The 20,616-nt window shown below is 46.0% G+C and overlaps 1 protein-coding gene across 9 annotated transcripts in view; it reads right to left on the bottom strand.

Moving 5' to 3' along the window:
- The window catches only part of LOC115133657 (actin-binding LIM protein 2-like), a 134,216-nt gene that overhangs the window by 24,220 nt on the left and 89,380 nt on the right, over window positions 1-20,616 (bottom strand). For 4 of the 9 annotated variants that reach the window (XM_029667118.2, XM_065021942.1, XM_029667116.2 and 1 more), the window contains exons 6-15: window positions 20,140-20,233; window positions 13,492-13,579; window positions 12,404-12,462; window positions 10,789-10,830; window positions 10,077-10,154; window positions 9,600-9,743; window positions 7,204-7,321; window positions 6,354-6,680; window positions 5,235-5,315; window positions 1,802-1,903 (exon numbers count right to left, since the gene is read on the bottom strand). In XM_029667118.2, the coding sequence (XP_029522978.2) occupies window positions 1,802-1,903; window positions 5,235-5,315; window positions 6,354-6,680; window positions 7,204-7,321; window positions 9,600-9,743; window positions 10,077-10,154; window positions 10,789-10,830; window positions 12,404-12,462; window positions 13,492-13,579; window positions 20,140-20,233 (1,133 nt within the window). The remainder of the gene's footprint in view (window positions 1-1,801; window positions 1,904-5,234; window positions 5,316-6,353; window positions 6,681-7,203; window positions 7,322-9,599; window positions 9,744-10,076; window positions 10,155-10,788; window positions 10,831-12,403; window positions 12,463-13,491; window positions 13,580-20,139; window positions 20,234-20,616) is intronic. The other 5 variants (XM_065021944.1, XM_065021941.1, XM_029667117.2 and 2 more) reach the window with 4 other exon arrangements.

Below are 20,616 nucleotides of genomic sequence, written 5' to 3'. Positions count from 1 at the left end.
AGAAGTGATTTGAAAAATCTTTCAAAAGCTTCCAATAGAAGTCGTTGATTTTAGCCGCATTTTTTGAAAACACACAAATACACAGTAACTAAATATTTAAATAAGAAAAGTTCAATGTATTTGCATAATAAGAGGATATGAGGATGTTGATACAATGTCTGTGTTAGTGGGTGAGATTCTAACAAATGTCTATTAACCTGTGAAACTGAAGACACATTCAGCATTCAGATTTAGACATACCTCAACATATAGTATATAATAGATCACAACATACCTCAACATATCGTATATAATAGATCACAACATACCTCAACATATAGTATATAATAGATCACAACATACCTCAACATATCGTATATAATAGATCACAACATACCTCAACATATAGTATATAATAGATCACAACATACCTCAACATATAGTATATAATAGATCACAACATAGGAGGAAGAAAGAGGAAAGGGAGAAAGAGAGAATCAGAGAGAAACATACATTTAGAAAGAGAGAGGGAAAGGAGATGGATAGATTGAGGGAACGTGAGACAGATAGATTGAGGGAACGTGAGACAGATAGATTGAGCGACAGTGAGACAGACAGATTGAGGGAACGTGAGACAGACAGATTGAGGGAACGTCAGACAGATAGATTGAGGGAACGTGAGACAGACAGATTGAGGGACAGTGAGACAGACAGATTGGGGGACAGTGAGACAGACAGATTGAGGGACAGTGAGACAGACAGATTGAGGGAACGTCAGACAGATAGATTGAGGGAACGTGAGACAGATAGATTGAGGGACAGTGAGACAGACAGATTGAGGGACAGTGAGACAGACAGATTGAGGGAACGTGAGACAGACAGATTGAAGGACAGTGAGACAGACAGATTGAGGGAACGTCAGACAGATATATTGAGGGACAGTGAGACAGACAGATTGAAGGAACGTGAGACAGATAGATTGAGGGACAGTGAGACAGACAGATTGAGGGAACGTGAGACAGATAGATTGAGGGAACGTGAGACAGATAGATTGAGGGACAGTGAGACAGACAGATTGAGGGACAGTGAGACAGACAGATTGAGGGAACGTGAGACAGACAGATTGAAGGACAGTGAGACAGACAGATTGAGGGAACGTCAGACAGATAGATTGAGGGACAGTGAGACAGACAGATTGAGGGAACGTGAGACAGATAGATTGAGGGAACGTGAGACAGATAGATTGAGGGACAGTGAGACAGAGAGATTGAGGGACAGTGAGACAGACAGATTGAGGGAACGTGAGACAGACAGATTGAGGGAACGTGAGACAGATAGATTGAGGGAACGTGAGACAGATAGATTGAGGGAACGTGAGACAGATAGATTGAGGGAACGTGAGACAGATAGATTGAGGGAACGTGAGACAGATAGATTGAGGGAACGTGAGACAGATAGATTGAGGGAACGTGAGACAGATAGATTGAGCGACAGTGAGACAGACTGATTGAGCGACAGTGAGACAGACAGATTGAGGGAACGTGAGACAGATAGATTGAGGGAGTCAGAAGTACTATGGACAGGATAAATCCAGGAGAAACCATTTGACAGGGACACAGACACCGACACAGGAAGACAGGGATAACAGAGAAGGGTCTCCCCCAGACATCAGTTATATCTACTTAGATCTGTTACCTAGACAGACCTGGACAGAGACAGCAAACAGATGGCGTGGTCCAATAGAGAGAGAGGTTGTGTTGGGGGGGGATGTCAAGGGTCATGGATTCAAAGGCGAGAGGTCGAAGTGAAACGGCAAACCTACCTGGTACGTGGAAATGCCTGGGAGTTGCCACATAGGTGAAGGAGGGAGATTTGCCATCGGAATACGTGGACAAACTGGGGGTACTCCGACCACTTTCACTACCTCCAATGGGGAAAGGATGGGGAGGGACGGGGGGGAGAAAGAGTCGTGGACAAAAGAGGGGGGGGGGGGGGCAAGGAATTATGCTGTTATGCTTATTTGTCAAAGCTTTAATTATGAAGCTGATCTACCATTATATAACTAACTGACTTGATTACCCAGCAGCCATTAGTGTTGGACCATGAGTTTTTCTGGACCTGTTATGCAGACCAGGAAAACCTCCCGGCTCTTGTTATTGGTAAAGGCTCATATCCATATCATAAAGCATGACTTAATCATGACTATAGCATGATTGTAGCTTATGAACACCTTAAAAAGGCAGAGTGCTCTAAAATAAAATGTAGTTGGCTAGCTATAGGCTTTACAGGTAACAGCAATGCATTGTGGACATGAACACATGTTGAAAACGTAAAACGGTGTTACTTCCAACTGAAAGTAAGTGTGATTATGTGATTGGCCACAGTCCATCAGAATGCATTGTGTCACACGGGCTGGGTGATTAAGTCACTAGCCCCTTATAGGGCAGAACTAATAAACATCCACATAAGAGAACTTAGAGAAACATAGGATGAGGGGAAAGAAAGACAAGAAAGAGGAGGAGGAAAAGAGGAGAGAAATTGTTATTTTCCTGAGCACGCACGCACGCACACACACACACACACACACACACACACACACACACACACACACACACACACACACACACACACACGAACACACACACTTCACTGGCCTTTGTGGGAGGAGCAAAGCAGTTGGGATGCAGGAGGATGATGTCACTCTGACACACACACACACACACACACAGTGGCGTTAGTGCAGAGCAGCTCCTTCACACATCTGGAGCTGAGGCAGGACTCTGAGCCCGGGGGAGAGGTGAGGGAGGGGGGTTCTGGGGGTTCGAGGGATGACCCTTAGCAATGTCATACAGACACTTAGCTTATCTCCGAATAAGCATTTCACAAGTGGTAGCAATCCACTATTCAGGAAGTAATCATGTAATGTTGATACAGTTGTCATTGCATCATTCGCATAAATTCATGGAGTGGATTTTCTTTCGGTCATTGCACTCGCTTTCTCTCTTCTGCTGTCTCTACCTCACTACCTCCTTCACTCTCTCTCACATCATCCATTAGTAGTGTTGAAACCAAGCATCTAACAATAATCCACAATTATCAAATTACAGCACCACCACCACTTCACCACTCCTCCCTTCCATTCCCTCATTCCTCTCTTCTGTTTCATCTCCGTTAGCTGGGAACGTTATGTTCCATCTCTCCGCCTTTTCATGGGAAAACCACCAAACCCTGGGCAGCGTGCTCTGATCCACAGTACTAACGCTCAGCTGTCTATCTCTCTCCCTCTGTTTCCCCCTCCTTCTCAAGGCTCTTTCCCCCCTCCTTCTTTATCAGCCCAAAAGTGACCCTCTTCCAACCCGTATGCAACCGTATTACTTTAGCTCTTTCACCCTCCTTTACCCTCTCCCTAACGCAGAGGCTAGATATTATCAGCCCAAAAAACAGAGACATCCCTCCAGTTATCTCCACACCAGAGATATCCCTCCATTTATCTCCACACCAGAGATATCCCTCCATTTATCTCCAAACCAGAGATATGCCTCCATTTATCTCCAAACCAGAGATATCCCTCCAGTTATCTCCAAACCAGAGATATCCCTCCATTTATCTCCAAACCAGAGATATCCCTCCATTTATCTCCAAACCAGAGATATCCCTCCATTTATCTCCAAACCAGAGATATCCCTCCAGTTATCTCCAAACCAGAGATATCCCTCCAGTTATCTCCAAACCAGAGATATCCCTCCAGTTATCTCCAAACCAGAGATATCCCTCCAGTTATCTCCAAACCAGAGATATCCCTCCAGTTATCTCCAATGTCCTTAAGAGTCCCAAGCTCTAAAAGCCCTGGGGAATAAGCCAGCCCATCACTGGGAAATGTGTCATGGTGTGTTTTCAGTGATAAAACTCCAGGACCAGTAAAACGAGCTAATGGGTATCTGAGGAGGTCTCTGTGGTTTGGCTTTGTCTGCTGAGGCCTTAGAGGAGCATGAAGCTAAGCCCGCTGAGGCTTTAGAGAACCATGAAGCTAAGCCCGCTGAGGCTTTAGAGGAGCATGGAGCTAAGTCCCGCTGAGGCTTTAGAGGAGCATGAAGCTAAGCCCGCTGAGGCTTTAAAGAAGCATGAAGCTAAGTCCTGCTGAGGCTTTAGAGGAGCATGAAGCTAAGCCCGCTGAGGCTTTAGAGAAGCATGAAGCTAAGCCCGCTGAGGCTTTAGAGGAGCATGGAGCTAAGTCCCGCTGAGGCTTTAGAGGAGCATGTAGCTAAGTCCTACTGAGGCTTTAGAAGAGCATGGAGCTAAGTCCCGCTGAGGCTTTAGAGGAGCATGTAGCTAAGTCCTGCTGAGGCTTTAGAGGAGCATGAAGCTAAGCCCGCTGAGGCTTTAGAGGAGCATGGAGCTAAGTCCCGCTGAGGCTTTAGAGGAGCATGTAGCTAAGTCCTACTGAGGCTTTAGAGGAGCATGAAGCTAAGTCCCGCTGAGGCTTTAAAGAAGCATGTAGCTAAGCGATCCCTTTTTCTGATCTCCTTCCTGAGGGAAACTGCACGTTTTCATACCTACTCCTGCACATGTGTACTTGTCAAGGTTTCGGTCGAGTCGACTATTTTGGTCAAATACATTTATTCACAGATAGTGTGTGTGACTTATCATGTGGTTCCAACCTTGACCTCAGACCAACATATTTTACTATTATAATGTAGATGCCTCCACCCATACCCCCCCTGTCAGCAACCCTCCCACAATCATGAAACCAACCACCTGCACTTTCACCCAATCACTCCATACACAACCACCACCTGACACCAAAGGTTTAAAGACCCGAAAAACACGGAATAACAACATGAACCTTTAAAGAAATGCTTGGTTCCCAAAATAACAACAACAACATAAAGACTAACAAGTAATCCATGTTAAGTCAAGGGCAAGCCAACAGTTCCGGTTACAAGTACAACACTTACATCCCACCAAACATAGAAAGTCATCCACCACCTCCTCCCCAAATATCAATATGTCAAGGATAACTGAAATACATACAAGCATTATCAAACATATCCACAATTACAGTAGGTTCCCATGCACAACAACAAGACTAAGACAACCTGCAGACAAAAAGAGAAACAACTTCCACAGACAATAGAAAGGGCAAGCAGAAACAGACTTAAGGGGTCCCAACACACAACCTTGATGCACACCAAGAAAACCCAGCAGTACACTGGGAGACACAGAGAGATAGAGACCAGGGGGATCTGGTGCGTTACCGTGACCGTGAGGAGGTAAATTGAGATGCAGGGACGTCTTAGGTTGAGATTCAGGTGGTAGTAGGGGGTCCTGTTTGAGGCCTAGGGGTTGAGGGAGGGGCAGAGGGGGGATGAGGGGGAGAAGGGGGAGAGGAAGCACAGGGAGGTGGTTTGACACGTCACACCTGTGTGGGTAGGGGAATCGTCGGGTAGGTTGAAGGAGGTAATATTACACCCTACTTGTGTGCAGAAAAAAATAGTGAAACTCTGAAGGAGATTGGTGGGGGTGCTGACATTAAACCACAAGTTTGATGTAGGACAACAATAGAATGTTCATGATGTCACTGTGACAACTGTCTACAGACATGTCCTTAGATATAGTATAAACCAGCCTTTAGTCTTTGGTTGTTTACTACACTACCGCACTCACTCTGTTTAGCACATGACCTCAGGTGAATCCTTAAAGAGATGGGTGTGGCTAAAGGCTTAAGAGGGTGTGAACGATGCTGAATGTGTGTAGACAAAGAAGAGCTCTCCAGTATGTGTACCAAATCATTCAAGTTACAAGTTTATCAACTTTCAAAGCATGATTACTTTCCCATTGTTCCTCAACTGTAGTGTATGATATATCATTTAGTAGCTATGAGTCTCTACTTTTATGCAATGTGAAAAACACAATTTCAAATTTTGCTACAAAAGAACGAATTGAGCCAGTCGGTCACATTTGTATACACAATCATTTGAAATCCATAGATTAGGAACAAATTAATTTAATTAAATATAACTGATTTCCTTATATTAACTGTAACTCCGTAAAATCTTTGAAATTGTTGCATGTTGCGTTTACATTTTTGTTCAGTGTATGTAAAACTGTTATTTCAAACCAACACAGCAGAAATCATGCAGATATGTGGGAAACACAACACACAGGTCACAGGTCTAAAAGAGTAATTATGGGATTCATTGTGCTGCCGTTTGTTTTACTATTGATTAGTTGAATGTTTGTACACAGCCGGGGATGGAGGACATGCAGTATTATCAGAGCAATGGAACAGATGTACTCTAAAGGACACTGCACTCCATACCAGCGGACCCCTGGGTCCAGGGCAGCGTGCTAGGGGCTAGGGAGGGACTAGCTACCTCTGAAGTAGGGCACATAGTTGTGCTGCTGGAGCATGGCCAGGGTGGTAGGGTTAAGGGGCAGAGGAGAGTTTCTGCCTCCAGGAGAGACTCTGCCACCGGGAGACATATTACCAGGCTGTGTCAACGGCCCAGGCACCTGCAGCCCCCCAGGGAACTTGGGGGGTAGACCCCTTGAGTAGTCCATGGGGAGGGTGGAGGAGTCCCTAACCAAGGAGGAGAGGTACTTAGGCCCCCCTGTGTAGGCTGAGGGGTGGGGGAGGAAGCTGGAGTCAAGGGCCTGGCCATATCTATTACCCATTGCTTTACTGGCCATATAAAGATCCCCTGTAGGAGAAAATGGTTGAGGAGAAGGACAAGATGGTTTTTTAGGGCACAGAGGACACTGCCAATAGTATTGTCCCCCACCCAATAGTAGATAAATCCTGTTCTTTACACATTCTGTGGTAATGCCATGTTATGTGATGGTACCACCTCATTCAAAGAGCAGAAAGGAATGAGGTTTCATAAAATGTCGGAACAGGAAATTCAGTGAAGAAAAAAATAACAGAATCTTCAAATAAACATGTGTTCTCTAAAGTAATAGAATTAACCAATCAAGATGACACCTAAATCAGGTTGCACTTTTTGGAATTTGACCCAACATGGTCAAAATTACATCATGCACTATATGCAAATGCTGCATATTATTGACTACATTTGTAGAAGTGCATATCATTATAATAACGTATGATATTCATAATAGCTAAATACTTTTACTATACATTAACTATCATATACCGCATTTTACTGTGTTTTTTCTTTTTTTTTTAAACTAGCTGATGGGTGAGGGAGGAAGGGTGGTACCTACCCGGCCTGCTGTAGTTCTGGGGGGAGCGAGAAGGGGTGTACCCTCCATACTTCCCCAGGGAGCTGTTGGAGCTGGGGCTGGAGGGCCTCCTCTGACGAGGAGACTTCTCTCCATCACCCTGGAAACAAGGAAGGCAAGTGATGTCATAGTGATGTCATAGGGATGTCATAGGGATGCCATACAAAGAGGGAAACTGATGTCATGGATAGAGACAAATCCGTAACACAGAACGTTCACTCAGAGAGAGAGAGAGAGAGAAAAAGAGATATATTTTTCTCTCTCTCTCTCTCGCTATATATATATATATATATACAGTGCCTTGCGAAAGTATTGTTTAAAGTTTGCCACAAGCCACCTGGGAGACACACCAAACATGTGGAAGAAGGTGCTCTGGTCAGATGAAACCAAAATTGAACTTTTTGGCAACAATGCAAAACGTTATGTTTGGCGTAAAAGCAACACAGCTCATCACCCTGAACACACCATCCCCACTGTCAAACATGGTGGTGGCAGCATCATGGTTTGGGCCTGCTTTTCTTCAGCAGGGACAGGGCAGATGGTTAAAATTGATGGGAAGATGGATGGAGCCAAATACAGGACCATTCTGGAAGAAAACCTGATGGAGTCTGCGAAAGACCTGAGACTGGGACGGAGATTTGTCTTCCAACAAGAAAATGATCCAAAACATAAAGCAAAATCTACAATGGAATGGTTCAAAAATAAACATATCCAGGTGTTAGAATGGCCAAGTCAAAGTCCAGACCTGAATCCAATCGAGAATCTGTGGACAGAACTGAAAACTGCTGTTCACAAATGCTCTCCATCCAACCTCACTGAGCTCGAGCTGTTTTGCAAGGAGGAATGGGAAAAAATTTCAGTCTCTCGATGTGCAAAACTGATAGAGACATACCCCAAGCGACTTACAGCTGTAATCGCAGCAAAAGGTGGCGCTACAAAGTATTAACTTAAGGGGGCTGAATAATTTTGCACGTCCAATTTTTCAGTTTTTGATTTGTTAAAAAAGTTTGAAATATCCAATAAATGTCGTTCCACTTCATGATTGTGTCCCACTTGTTGTTGATTCTTCATATCTTTATGTTTGAAGCCTGAAATGTGGCAAAAGGTCGCAAAGTTCAAGGGGGCCGAATACTTTCGCAAGGCACTGTATATATATATATATAGAGAGAGAGAGCGAGAGAGAGAAATATAGAGAGATAGAGAGAGAAATATAGCGAGATAGAGAGAGAGAAATATAGAGAGAGAGAGAAATATAGAGAGATAGAGAGAGAGAAATATAGAGAGAGAGAGAAATATAGAGAGATAGAGAGAGAGAAATATAGAGAGAGAGAGAAATATAGAGATAGAGAGAGAGAAATATAGAGAGATAGAGAGAGAGAAATATAGAGAGAGAGAAATATAGAGAGATAGAGAGAGAAATATAGCGAGATATAGAGAGAGAAATATAGCGAGAGAGAGAGAGAGAAATATAGAGAGAGAGAGAGAAATATAGCGAGATAGAGAGAGAGAAATATAGAGAGATAGAGAGAGAAATATAGCGAAATAGAGAGAGAGAAATATAGAGAGATAGAGAGAGAGAAATATAGAGAGATAGAGAGAGAGAAATATAGAGAGAGAGAAATATAGAGAGATAGAGAGAGAGAAATATAGAGAGAGAGAGAAATATAGAGAGATAGAGAGAGAGAAATATAGAGAGAGAGAAATATAGAGAAAGAGATAAATATAGAGAGATAGAGAGAGAAATATAGCGAGATAGAGAGAGATAAATATAGAGAGAGAGAGAAATATAGAGAGATAGAGAGAAATATATAGAGAGAGAGAAATATATATAGAGAGAGAAATATAGAGAGAGAGAAATATAGAGATAGAGAGAGAGAAATATAGAGAGATAGAGAGAGAGAAATATAGAGAGAGAGAAATATAGAGAGATAGAGAGAGAAATATAGCGAGATATAGAGAGAGAAATATAGCGAGATAGAGAGAGAGAAATATAGAGAGAGAGAGAGAAATATAGCGAGATAGAGAGAGAGAAATATAGAGAGATAGAGAGAGAGAAATATAGAGAGATAGAGAGAGAGAAATATAGAGAGAGAGAAATATATATATAGAGAGAGAGAGAAATATAGAGAGAGAGAGAAATATAGAGAGAGAGAGAAATATAGAGAGATAGAGAGAGAGAGAAATATAGAGAAAGAGAGAAATATAGAGAGATAGAGAGAGAGAAATATAGAGAGAGAGAGAAATATAGAGAGATAGAGAGAGAGAAATATAGAGCGAGAGAGAGAAATATAGAGAGATAGAGAAATATAGAGTGAGCGAGAAAGAGAGCGAGAAAGAGAGAGAAGGCAGCTCCCTTGTTCCCTTCCTTGTCTCCTTACCTCTCCGTAGTGTCGTTCCTCTGAGGGGTAGCTGACGTAGGGACTGTAGGAGAGCATGTCTGGCCGGTCAATGTTGTAGATCGCCTTGATCTTTGGCAGAGCAGCAAGGTCTTTGTAGTCCAGCATCTCATCTCCTAGTTTGGCCTGGGACACAGAGGAAACACGTCAAATCAGCCGTTTAAATATCAACCACTTTGATCAATGGTATAGCACAGTTGAAATACTGTAGTCAAATTAGCACAGTGGACAACCCTGGTCCAGGAGACCTACAGGATGATAGGCAGGCTTTTGCTCCAGACCATCACTAACCCACGTGAGTCAACCAATCAACTATTCATCATATGTAGTTGAATCAGGTGTTTTAATGCTAGGTTGGAACAAAACCCTGCACACAGTCACTGTTGCTCTTCTGGACCAGGGTTTGTGACCTCTGTTGTCCTGTGACTCCCTCTAGTGGCGAGGTGAGGTGGTGCTCACATAGATGACCCTGTTCGGAGAGCCAGACGCACTGGAGGCTGGGACAGAGGTGATGCTCTCAGAGGATGTCCTGCTCACCTGAAAGACAGACAACAAGGAGTTAACTCTACTCATGATCAGAAAGGAGTGAGAGAGAGGTAGACATGGAGAGAAAGAGAGAGACATGTAATAACTCCTGAATTGATAACTTACATTTTGACTCTCAGCAAGTTTCTCGAACCAATGCCACTAACTTGAGGATAACTATGAGCCTTTGTTTACAAATATCAGTGTGACAGCAGAAGTAAACAACAGCCTCCTCTCGTCAAAAACAGCACGCAGCATCATTCACGGTGACAGCGGTGGTGACCTAAACAGTCTCCTGACACATTCTGTGACTGGGACGCCAGACAGACACAGTAGAGTTGTTCATTAGTGAAGCTCAGGTGGGTCAAAGTGATCCACCTCAACCATCTATTCAGGCGTTAGAGTTAGGCATGGGGCTAATTCCATTTCAACTTAATTCATCCCCTGAATTGAAATGGAATGGATCCAAACCCTGGTTATTAACATACTATTACTGTCAGTCACTGTTTGGGTTGGATCACATGATCAGCCCAAGGGTAATGTGGGCGTGGCTAGCAACTGAGTGTAAAGCCTGTCAAGCGTCATGGGGTCAACCCCATGCAGAGGGTGCAGGTGAGGGGTTCTGGGCTGAACATGCATCACAAACCTGCTGCTCAGGGACGTCATTGACCTGTATCCGGACCTGCTTCTGGGAACGACAGGTGTATTACATTGGGGAGGGGAAGGGGAGAGAGCACTGATCTGGGACCCTTTGTTCAGGTAATTAAGATCACAGACCCAGTCAACACAGACCCAGTCAACACAGGGCCAGTTAACACAGTCCCAGTCAACACAGTCCCAGTCAACACAGTCCCAGTTAACCCAGTCAACACAGTCCCAGTTAACACAGACCCAGTCAACACAGTCCCAGTTAACACAGACCCAGTCAACACAGTCCCAGTCAACACAGTCCCAGTCAACACAGGCCCAGTCAACACAGTCCCAGTTAACACAGTCCCAGTTAACACAGTCCCAGTTAACACGGTCCAAGTCAACACGGTCCAAGTCAACACAGTCCCAGTTAACCCAGTCAACACAGTCCCAGTTAACACACTCCCAGTCAACACAGACCCAGTCAACACATTCCCAGTTAACACAGTCCAAGTCAACACAGTCCCAGTCAACACAGTCCCAGTTAACACAGTCCAAGTCAACACAGTCCCAGTTAACCCAGTCAACACAGCCCCAGTCAACACAGCCCCAGTCAACACAGCTCCAGTCAACACAGTCCCAGTCAACACAGTCCCAGTTAACACAGTTAACACTTCCCAGTCAACACAGCCCCAGTCAACACAGTCCCAGTCAACACAGCCCCAGTCAACACAGTCCCAGTCAACACAGCCCCAGTCAACACAGTCCCAGTCAACACAGCCCCAGTCAACACATCCCCAGTCAACACAGCCCCAGTCAACACAGTCCCAGTCAACACAGGCCCAGTTAACACAGTTAACACAGTCCCAGTCAACACAGTTAACACACTCCCAGTCAACACAGTCCCAGTCAACACAGGCCCAGTTAACACAGTTAACACAGTCCCAGTCAACACAGTTAACACACTCCCAGTCAACACAGTCCCAGTCAACACAGTCCCAGTTAACAGTGTCAGTCAACACAGACCCGGTCAACACATCCCCGGTCAACACAGTCCCAGTCATCACAGACCCAGTCAACACAGTACCAGTCAACACAGTCCCAGTCAACACAGTCCCAGTCAACACAGTCCCAGTCAACACAGCCCCAGTTAACACATTCCCAGTTCACACTTTCCCAGTTAACACAGACCCAGTCAACACAGGTCCAGTCAACACAGGCCCAGTCAACACAGTCCCATATCTAATGGGGCAGAATAGAAGTTGACATACAAAATTATGTGAGGTTTAAACATTATACTGTAATGAGTATGACTTCTCATTCAATACTGTAACACAGCCTTAGTTCAACTGTAGAGCTGCTTTAGAGTCATTTCTTGTGGACAGAAGCACGTAACATTAAAATGGTAGTAGTGTCTGTCGACAAACTGTGAGATGCGAAACCTTCTCATCACTGATCAGTTGGACACATCACAATTTTGCAAGCGCTCGCATCTTTTGAATTTCAGAAGGGGAGGGGACATTTTGCCCATAGACTTGACTGAAACTGACTGAGAGTTTCTGTTTAGAGGGATGGAGACTTCACTAGTCCCGGTAGTCTATTTTCAAACATGTCTCGGAGAGAGAACTCACCTTACTCTTCTCCTCCTGTCTGGCTGCCTGTCTGCAAGGAGGATGCCAGATGGAGTTACCTGACAGACAGGAAAGGAAGGGAGAGAAAGAGAATGAGAGAGAGAATGAGAAAGAGAAGGGAGAGAGAAAGAGAGAAACAGAGAGAGCGAGAGAGAGAGATAAAGAAAGAGAAGGGAGAGAGAAAGGGAGAAACAGAGAGAGCGAGAGAGAGAGAGAGAGAAAGAAAGAAGGGAGAGAGAAAGGGAGAAACAGAGAGAGCGAGAGAGAGAGAGAAAGAAAGAGAAGGGAGAGAGAAAGGGAGGGAGAAAGATAGAGAAGAGAGGGAGTAGAGATAGAGAAATACAATAAAATACATCCATTTCAAATGTCATATACTGCACAAAGCATAGACGTTCCCCAGAGCATCGGTTGTTCCTGACAGAGCATCATGAGTTTGGCAGACAAGAGATGCAAAATACGCCAGTGACTCATCAGACTGTCCTATCCCCAGTCGTCTCCCTGTCACTGTGACATATGCTAATACCAGCCCAAGTCTAAGGAAGCTAATTCCAGTAGTAAATCTGTCACATAGCATACTGCAGGGAGAGAGAGACAGGCTTTTTGTAAATCACAGACTGGAGACAAACTTACACCAACAGGAACAATACATAAGAAACGAGGTGACTCACAAGGCTGATGTTGTGTGAGGTTATACATTCACTAACACTGTAATCCAATTCATTAGTATTGGCCAGATGTTCTGTAGCTCTATGCCTTTATGGCAGCTGGGCTATTATTTCTGTGCTGATGGAAGGCTGTTGGTGCTTATCTGAGTAAAAAAAGAGAGAGAGAGAGAGAGAGAGAGAGAGAGAGAGAGAGAGAGAGAGCGAAAGAGAGAGCGAGAGAGAGAGAGCGAAAGAGAGAGCGAGAGAGAGAGAGCAGGAGAGAGAGAGAGCGAAAGAGAGAGCGAAAGAGAGAGCGAAAGAGAGAGCGAAAGAGAGAGAGAGAGAGAGAGAGAGACAGACAGAGAGACAGACAGGCAGACAGAGAGGGAGAGAAAGAGATGGGGAGAAGGTGAGAGAGACAGAGGAAAAGAGAGGTTTGTTTACCTTGCAGGTACATCTCCTCTCCCTCTCCAAACATCTGCTCACACCTGGCACAGCGGGCACATGACGGGTGGTAGTGTTTCTCCCCAGCCTGGTACAGACAAGAGGTCAGAGGTCACACAAAGGTTAAAAAGGTCTTCACTGACATCGAAACAAGAGGTTACAACCTAGAAAATCGACAGTGAGAGAAATGACTGAAGAAGTGACGAATGGTGGCAGAAATAAGACAACCCACAGCAGGTTTACAAACACTTTACAAGCGATATCCTACAACCAGGCAAAACAACATACGAAGTCTAAAGCACTTCTAGAGGCCTCGTGTGGATGTGTTATTGGTTAGTAGGCTGCTGATGCGGCTGGTTTCTCCATGACCTAGAGTAATATTCTGTAAGCTTCTCCAATTAACATCACTAATTAAAGTGAAGCTCAAAACAAAGTGCAGTTATCCAACATCGCCACGAGGGGGTGCTGTGGTACGGGCCACAGTACTGCAGGTCGGCTACGGGATCACTAAGAATGTCTACAGTTATGGCCATCCAAACCTTTATGAGACTAATCATGACGTTAAGAAGATGACATGACACCAATGTTGACGTTGTCGATGTTTATTGTAGATCTGAACGCTGTCTATGTGCTCTTACGTATGTCTTCACATTGACCTGCTAAGGGATGGAATATCAGTTATTCCTGAGGCTGTGATGAATTCCACAGAGCTGTATAGGTGGTAGAAATGACCTGTTTATAATGAGCTGGTGTCATGGTGTGGATGGCACTCTCTTTCTCTCTTTCTCTCCTTCTCTCTCTTTCTCTCTCTTTCTCTCTCTTTCTCTCCTTCTCTCTCTTTCTCTCTTTCTCTCTCTCTCTCTCTCTTTCTCTCTTTCTCTCTCTTTCTCTCCTTCTCTCTCTTTCTCTCTTTCTCTCTTTCTCTCTTTCTCTCTCTCTCTCTCTCTCTCTCTCTTTCTCTCTCTTTCTCCTGCCTACATATCTGTGTCTCTCTCTCTCTCTATATATATATATATATATATATATATAAAACATTGTTATTGCAAACAAAATGACATTATCTCTCTTGTGCTTTGTTGGTTTAATGTAGACTGCACTCCTTAGCGTGTTCCCTCTGGGAATAGATTTTTACATTCTAGTCATTTAGCAGACGCCCTTATCCAGAGTGACTTAAAGGAGGTGACTTACAGTAGTGACTTACAGTAGTGACTTCAAGGAGGTGACTTACAGGAGGTGACTTACAGTAGTGACTTACAGTAGTGACTTCAAGGAGGTGACTTACAGGAGGTGACTTACAGTAGTGACTTACGGTAGTGACTTACAGTAGTGACTTCAAGGAGGTGACTTACAGGAGGTGACTTACAGTAGTGACTTATAGTAGTGACTTACAGTAGTGACTTCAAGGAGGTGACTTACAGGAGGTGACTTACAGTAGTGACTTACAGTAGTGACTTACAGTAGTGAGTACATATATTTTCATACTTTTCCCATACTGGTCCCCCGCGGGATTCAAACCCACAACCCTAGAGCTGCAAGTTCTACCAACTGAGCTACATGGGACTATAGGGAGAACATTTTCCCTTGAACACTGACCTCGGGTCAGGTTAGCATTTCTCCTACCAATGGTTAAGGTTAAGATGGGGGGAAAGGGAAGCTGATCCTGTCTCATGATAATATCAGGAAATATCTATCTTTCCTGGATAACATGATGAGACGAAGAGAGGGGTAGGGGGGGTGGAGGGTGAGAGAGAGGAAGAGAGGGGGGGGGTGGAGGGTGAGAGAGAGGAAGGTAGAAAGAGAGAGAGGAAGGTCCCTTTGAAACACCACTGGACTGCTGATCTGGAGCGATAACAGGCTGGAATGGGATTAGTATTGAAACAAGGAAAGTACGACAGAGGAGAGGACAGAAGTGTTTTCTATCACAACGGACGGAAAACGTCCTACAATCATGAGGAGGTTTGCCATGTTTGGGGTGTTTGATACCGTTGTGTTTTGGGTTACTGACATTACAGTGGTGCAAGTGGGGGTCGGGGGTGGCAACCAGACGCTGAACTGTTAGAGAGACGAGAGGGCAGTTAAGGATTCAGACTGCAATTCTCTCTCTCCCTCTCTCCAAGTCTCCCTCTTACTCTCTCTCTCCCTCTCTCCAAGTCTCCCTTTCTCTCTCCAAGTCTCCCCCTCCCTCTCTCTCCCCCTCCCTTCTTTTCTTCTTCCCGCTCCTTATCCTCCCTTCCTCTCTCTATCCCTCTCACTCTCCTTTTCTCTCTCTATCCCTCCCTTCCTCTCTCTATCCATCTCTATCCCTCCCTTCCTCTCTCTATCCCTCTCACTCTCCCTCCCTTCATCTCTCTATCCCTCTCACTCTCCCTCCCTTCATCTCTCTATCCATCTCTATCCCTCTCACTCTCCCTCCCTTCATCTCTCTATCCATCTCCCTCCCTCCCTTCCTCTCTCTATCCATCTCTATCCCTCTCACTCTCCCTCCCTTCATCTCTCTATCCATCTCCCTCCCTCCCTTCCTCTCTCTATCCATCTCTATCCCTCTCACTCTCCCTCCCTTCCTCTCTCTATCCATCTCTATCCCTCTCACTCTCCATCCCTTCATCTCTCTATCCATCTCCCTCCCTCCCTTCATCTCTCTATCCATCTCTATCCATCTCACTCTCCCTCCCTTCCTCTCTCTATCCCTCTCACTCTCCCTCCATTCATCTCTCTATCCATCTCTATCCATCTCCCTCCCTCCCTTCCTCTCTCTATCCCTCTCCCTCCCTCCCTTCCTCTCTCTATCCCTCTCACTCTCCCTCCCTTCATCTCTCTATCCATCTCCCTCCCTCCCTTCCTCTCTCTATCCATCTCTATCCATCTCACTCTCCCTCCCTTCCTCTCTCTATCCATCTCTATCCCTCTCACTCTCCCTCCCTTCCTCTCTCTATCTATCTCCCTCCCTCCCTTCCTCTCTCTATCCCTCTCACTCTCCCTCCCTTCATCTCTCTATCCATCTCCCTCTCTCTATCCATCTCTATCCCTCTCACTCTCCCTCCCTTCATCTCTCTATCCATCTCCCTCCCTCCCTTCCTCTCTCTATCCATCTCTATCCCTCTCACTCTCCCTCCCTTCCTCTCTCTATCCCTCTCACTCTCCCTCCATTCATCTCTCTATCCATCTCTATCCATCTCCCTCCCTCCCTTCCTCTCACTATCCATCTCCCTCCCTCCCTTCATCTCTCTATCCATCTCCCTCCCTCCCTTCATCTCTCTATCCCTCTCACTCTCCCTCCCTTCATCTCTCTATCCATCTCCCTCCCTCCCTTCCTCTCTCTATCCATCTCTATCCCTCTCACTCTCCCTCCCTTCCTCTCTCTATCCATCTCCCTCCCTCCCTTCATCTCTCTCCCTCCTTTCATCTCTCTATCCATCTCCCTCCCACCCTTCCTCTCTCTATCCATCTCCCTCCCTCTCTTCATCTCTCTATCTCTCTCACTCTCCCTCCCTTCATCTCTCTATCCATCTCCCTCCCTCCCTTCCTCTCTCTATCCATCTCTATCCCTCTCACTCTCCCTCCCTTCCTCTCTCTATCCATCTCTATCCATCTCCCTCCCTTCCTCTCACTATCCATCTCCCTCCCTCCCTTCATCTCTCTATCCATCTCCCTCCCTCCCTTCATCTCTATCCCTCTCACTCTCCCTCCCTTCATCTCTCTATCCATCTCCCTCCCTCCCTTCCTCTCTATCCATCTCTATCCCTCTCACTCTCCCTCCCTTCCCTCTCTATCCATCTCCCTCCCTCCCTTCATCTCTCTCCCTCCCTTCATCTCTCTATCCATCTCCCTCCCACCCTTCCTCTCTCTATCCATCTCCCTCCCTCTCTTCATCTCTCTATCTCTCTCACTCTCCCTCCCTTCATCTCTCTATCCATCTCCCTCCCTCCCTTCCTCTCTCTATCCATCTCTATCCCTCTCACTCTCCCTCCCTTCCTCTCTCTATCCATCTCCCCCTCCCTTCATCTCTCTCCCTCCCTTCATCTCTCTATCCATCTCCCTCCCACCCTTCCTCTCTCTATCCATCTCCCTCCCTCCCTTCATCTCTCTATCCATCTCCCTCCCTCCCTTCCTCTCTCTATCCATCTGTATCCCTCTCACTCTCCCTCCCTTCATCTCTCTATCCATCTCCCTCCCTCCCTTCCTCTCTCTATCCCTCTCACTCTCCCTCCCTTCCTCTCTCTATCCATCTCCCCCCTCCCTTCATCTCTCTCCCTCCCTTCATCTCTCTATCCATCTCCCTCCCACCCTTCCTCTCTCTATCCATCTCCCTCCCTCCCTTCATCTCTCTATCCATCTCCCTCCTCCCTTCCTCTCTCTATCCATCTCTATCCCTCTCACTCTCCCTCCCTTCCTCTCTCTATCCATCTCCCTCCCTCCCTTCATCTCTCTCCCTCCCTTCATCTCTCTATCCATCTCCCTCCCACCCTTCCTCTCTCTATCCATCTCTATTGCTCTTGCTCTTCTCTCCCCCACAGTTTTAGGAGTAGGCTGAGAGGCAGGGGAGGTGATCCATTTAGTCTCAGAATGGATTTTGGTGAGAGAGGCCGAGTAGAGCAACGAGGCTGACACACACACGCACGCACGCACACGCACACACACACAGGCACACACAGAGAACACTCACATCAGTGGAACAGAGTGGTTGAATGCACGGAGCCCAGCTGGTAATACATTGTCTCTCTCTTTGTCCTGTCTTCAAACCAGCCAACTATACACAGATCCATAAAAACCTCCTCTTCCTCTTCCTTCCTCTTCCTGAACCCTACTGTGACCCTGTGCCACCTCTCTAGTGTAAACACCACATTCATTGGGGCATTCTGAGCACTATATATGTAGAAGACAGTGTACAGAACAAGGCAATGTCGATAACTCAATTTGGACATCAATGCAGACAGAAACTTCCAAGTGTTAAACTCGTTTGACAGGAGCTGTTTGATCCATATGTTGTAGCAGACCATTCAGACCATTTAGACCATTCAGACCATGCAGACCATTCAGACCATTCAGACCATGCAGACCATTCAGACCATGCAGACCATTCAGACCATTCAGACCATGCAGACCATGCAGACCATGCAGACCATGCAGACCATTCAGACCATGCAGACCATGCAGACCATGCAGACCATGCAGACCATGCAGACCATTCAGACCATTTAACCACAACCCTCAAACCATCCAGTTCAAGCCTCACTAAGGCCCCTCTGTTGACGTGTCCCTCTGCGGTTCCATTCCTTGATCAATCCTAAATGCCATGACATTTAAGTGCAGGCAGGAATCCTAGGCAAGGCTCCACACAGTCCACAGTGCAGGACAGGACAGGACAGGTGACAGACTGGTGGCTGTGACCCTCCTAACTAAACCCAGTGTTGGACTGTAATGTACTGTGACTTGATCTGCATGGGTTCTAAAGGCCAATAGATCATAGCTCTCTAGGTTAGAAGCTCTGTCTGCTGACTCTGTTTTGAATTGTGGTTCATGTGTGTTAATACAAGAGTGGGGATTAGGGTGTAGCATGCCCACCTAAACTGCCTTGAGGAAGCCCACATTGACCCTCTGCGATGAAATCACACATTGTTGTACAGCACACACACAGAGACACACACAGAGAGAGAGAGAGAGAGAGAGGGAGAGAGAGGGTGAGGGCGAGAGAGAGGGAGCGAAAGAGAGCAAGAGAGAGAGAGCGAGCGAGCGAAAGAGAGCGAGAGAGAGAGGGAGAGAGAGAGAGAGAGAGCGAGAGAGAGAAAAGAGAGAGCGAGAGTGAGAGAGAGAGAGAGAGAGGGTGAGGGCGAGAGAGAGGGAGCGAAAGAGAGCAAGAAAGAGAGAGGGAGAGAGAGGGCGAGAGAGAGGGAGCGAAAGAGAGAGGGAGAGAGAGGGTGAGGGCGAGAGAGAGGGAGCGAAAGAGAGCAAGAAAGAGAGAGGGAGAGAGAGGGCGAGAGAGAGGGAGCGAAAGAGAGCAAGAAAGAGAGAGGGAGAGAGAGGGCGAGGGCGAGAGAGAGGGAGCGAAAGAGAGCAAGAGAGAGACAGCGAGAGAGAGAGAGAGAGAGAGAGAGCGAGTGAGTGAAAGAGAGCGAGAGAGAAAGAGAGAGCGAGCGAGTGAGCGAAAGAGAGCGAGAGAGAAAGAGAGAGAGCGAGAGAGAGAGAGAAAGAGAGAGAGAGAGAAAGAGAGAGCGAGAGAGAGAGCGAGCAAGAGAGAGCAAGAGAGCGAGAGAGAGGGAGCGAGAGAGAGAGTGAGCGAGCAAGAGAGAGCGAGAGAGAGAGGGAGCGAAAGAGAGCGAGAGAGAGAGAGAGAGAGAGAGCGAGAGTGAGAGAGAGCAAGAGAGAGCGAAAGTGAGAGAGAGAGAGAAAAAGAGAGAGAAAAAGAGAGAGTAAGAGTGAAGGGGAGAGTGAAAGCCGACTGAACGCCACAAGTCAGATTGTAAAAGCATGTCAACAAAGATGGTTACTACTAATGTATACATCTAAGAGTGGCAAGACCATGGGGACCTTTTGTTGTGTGAATCTGAAAATGTTTCCACTTTGAAGACATAGCTCTGCCTCACATACCTCAATCATCCATCACTCCATCCATAGACAGGAGTGACATATAGGTGTTATAACGCGTCCTACCTCCAGTACTTTCCCAGTGATGTACTTCTTGCAGCTGTCACACTGGATGCCGTACATGGCATGGTAGTCCACCTCGCAGTAGGGGATCCCATCCCTAGTACAACACACACACACCAGAGATCACAGCCAGCTTTCAATACATACTCTGTGACATTCTGACACTTCTGACAGGTGATATCAGGGAGACAGTGACACGACCAGATTCAAAATGTCCAAAATTATTTTCACTTCTGAGTTACCTGGTTACAGGTGAGTGATGTGATCTGAGTTACCTGGTTACAGGTGAGTGATGTGATCCGAGTTACCTGGTTACAGGTGAGTGATGTGATCTGAGTTATCTGGTTACAGGTGAGTGATGTGATCTGAGTTACCTGGTTACAGGTGAGTGATGTGATCTGAGTTACCTGGTTACAGGTGAGTGATGTGATCTGAGTTATCTGGTTACAGGTGAGTGATGTGATCTGAGTTACCTGGTTA

The sequence above is a fragment of the Oncorhynchus nerka genome, linkage group LG8 (assembly GCF_034236695.1).
Source record: "Oncorhynchus nerka isolate Pitt River linkage group LG8, Oner_Uvic_2.0, whole genome shotgun sequence".
NCBI classification, from domain to species: Eukaryota; Metazoa; Chordata; class Actinopteri; order Salmoniformes; family Salmonidae; genus Oncorhynchus; species Oncorhynchus nerka.
This window is presented reverse-complemented; position numbering and strand designations above follow the sequence as displayed.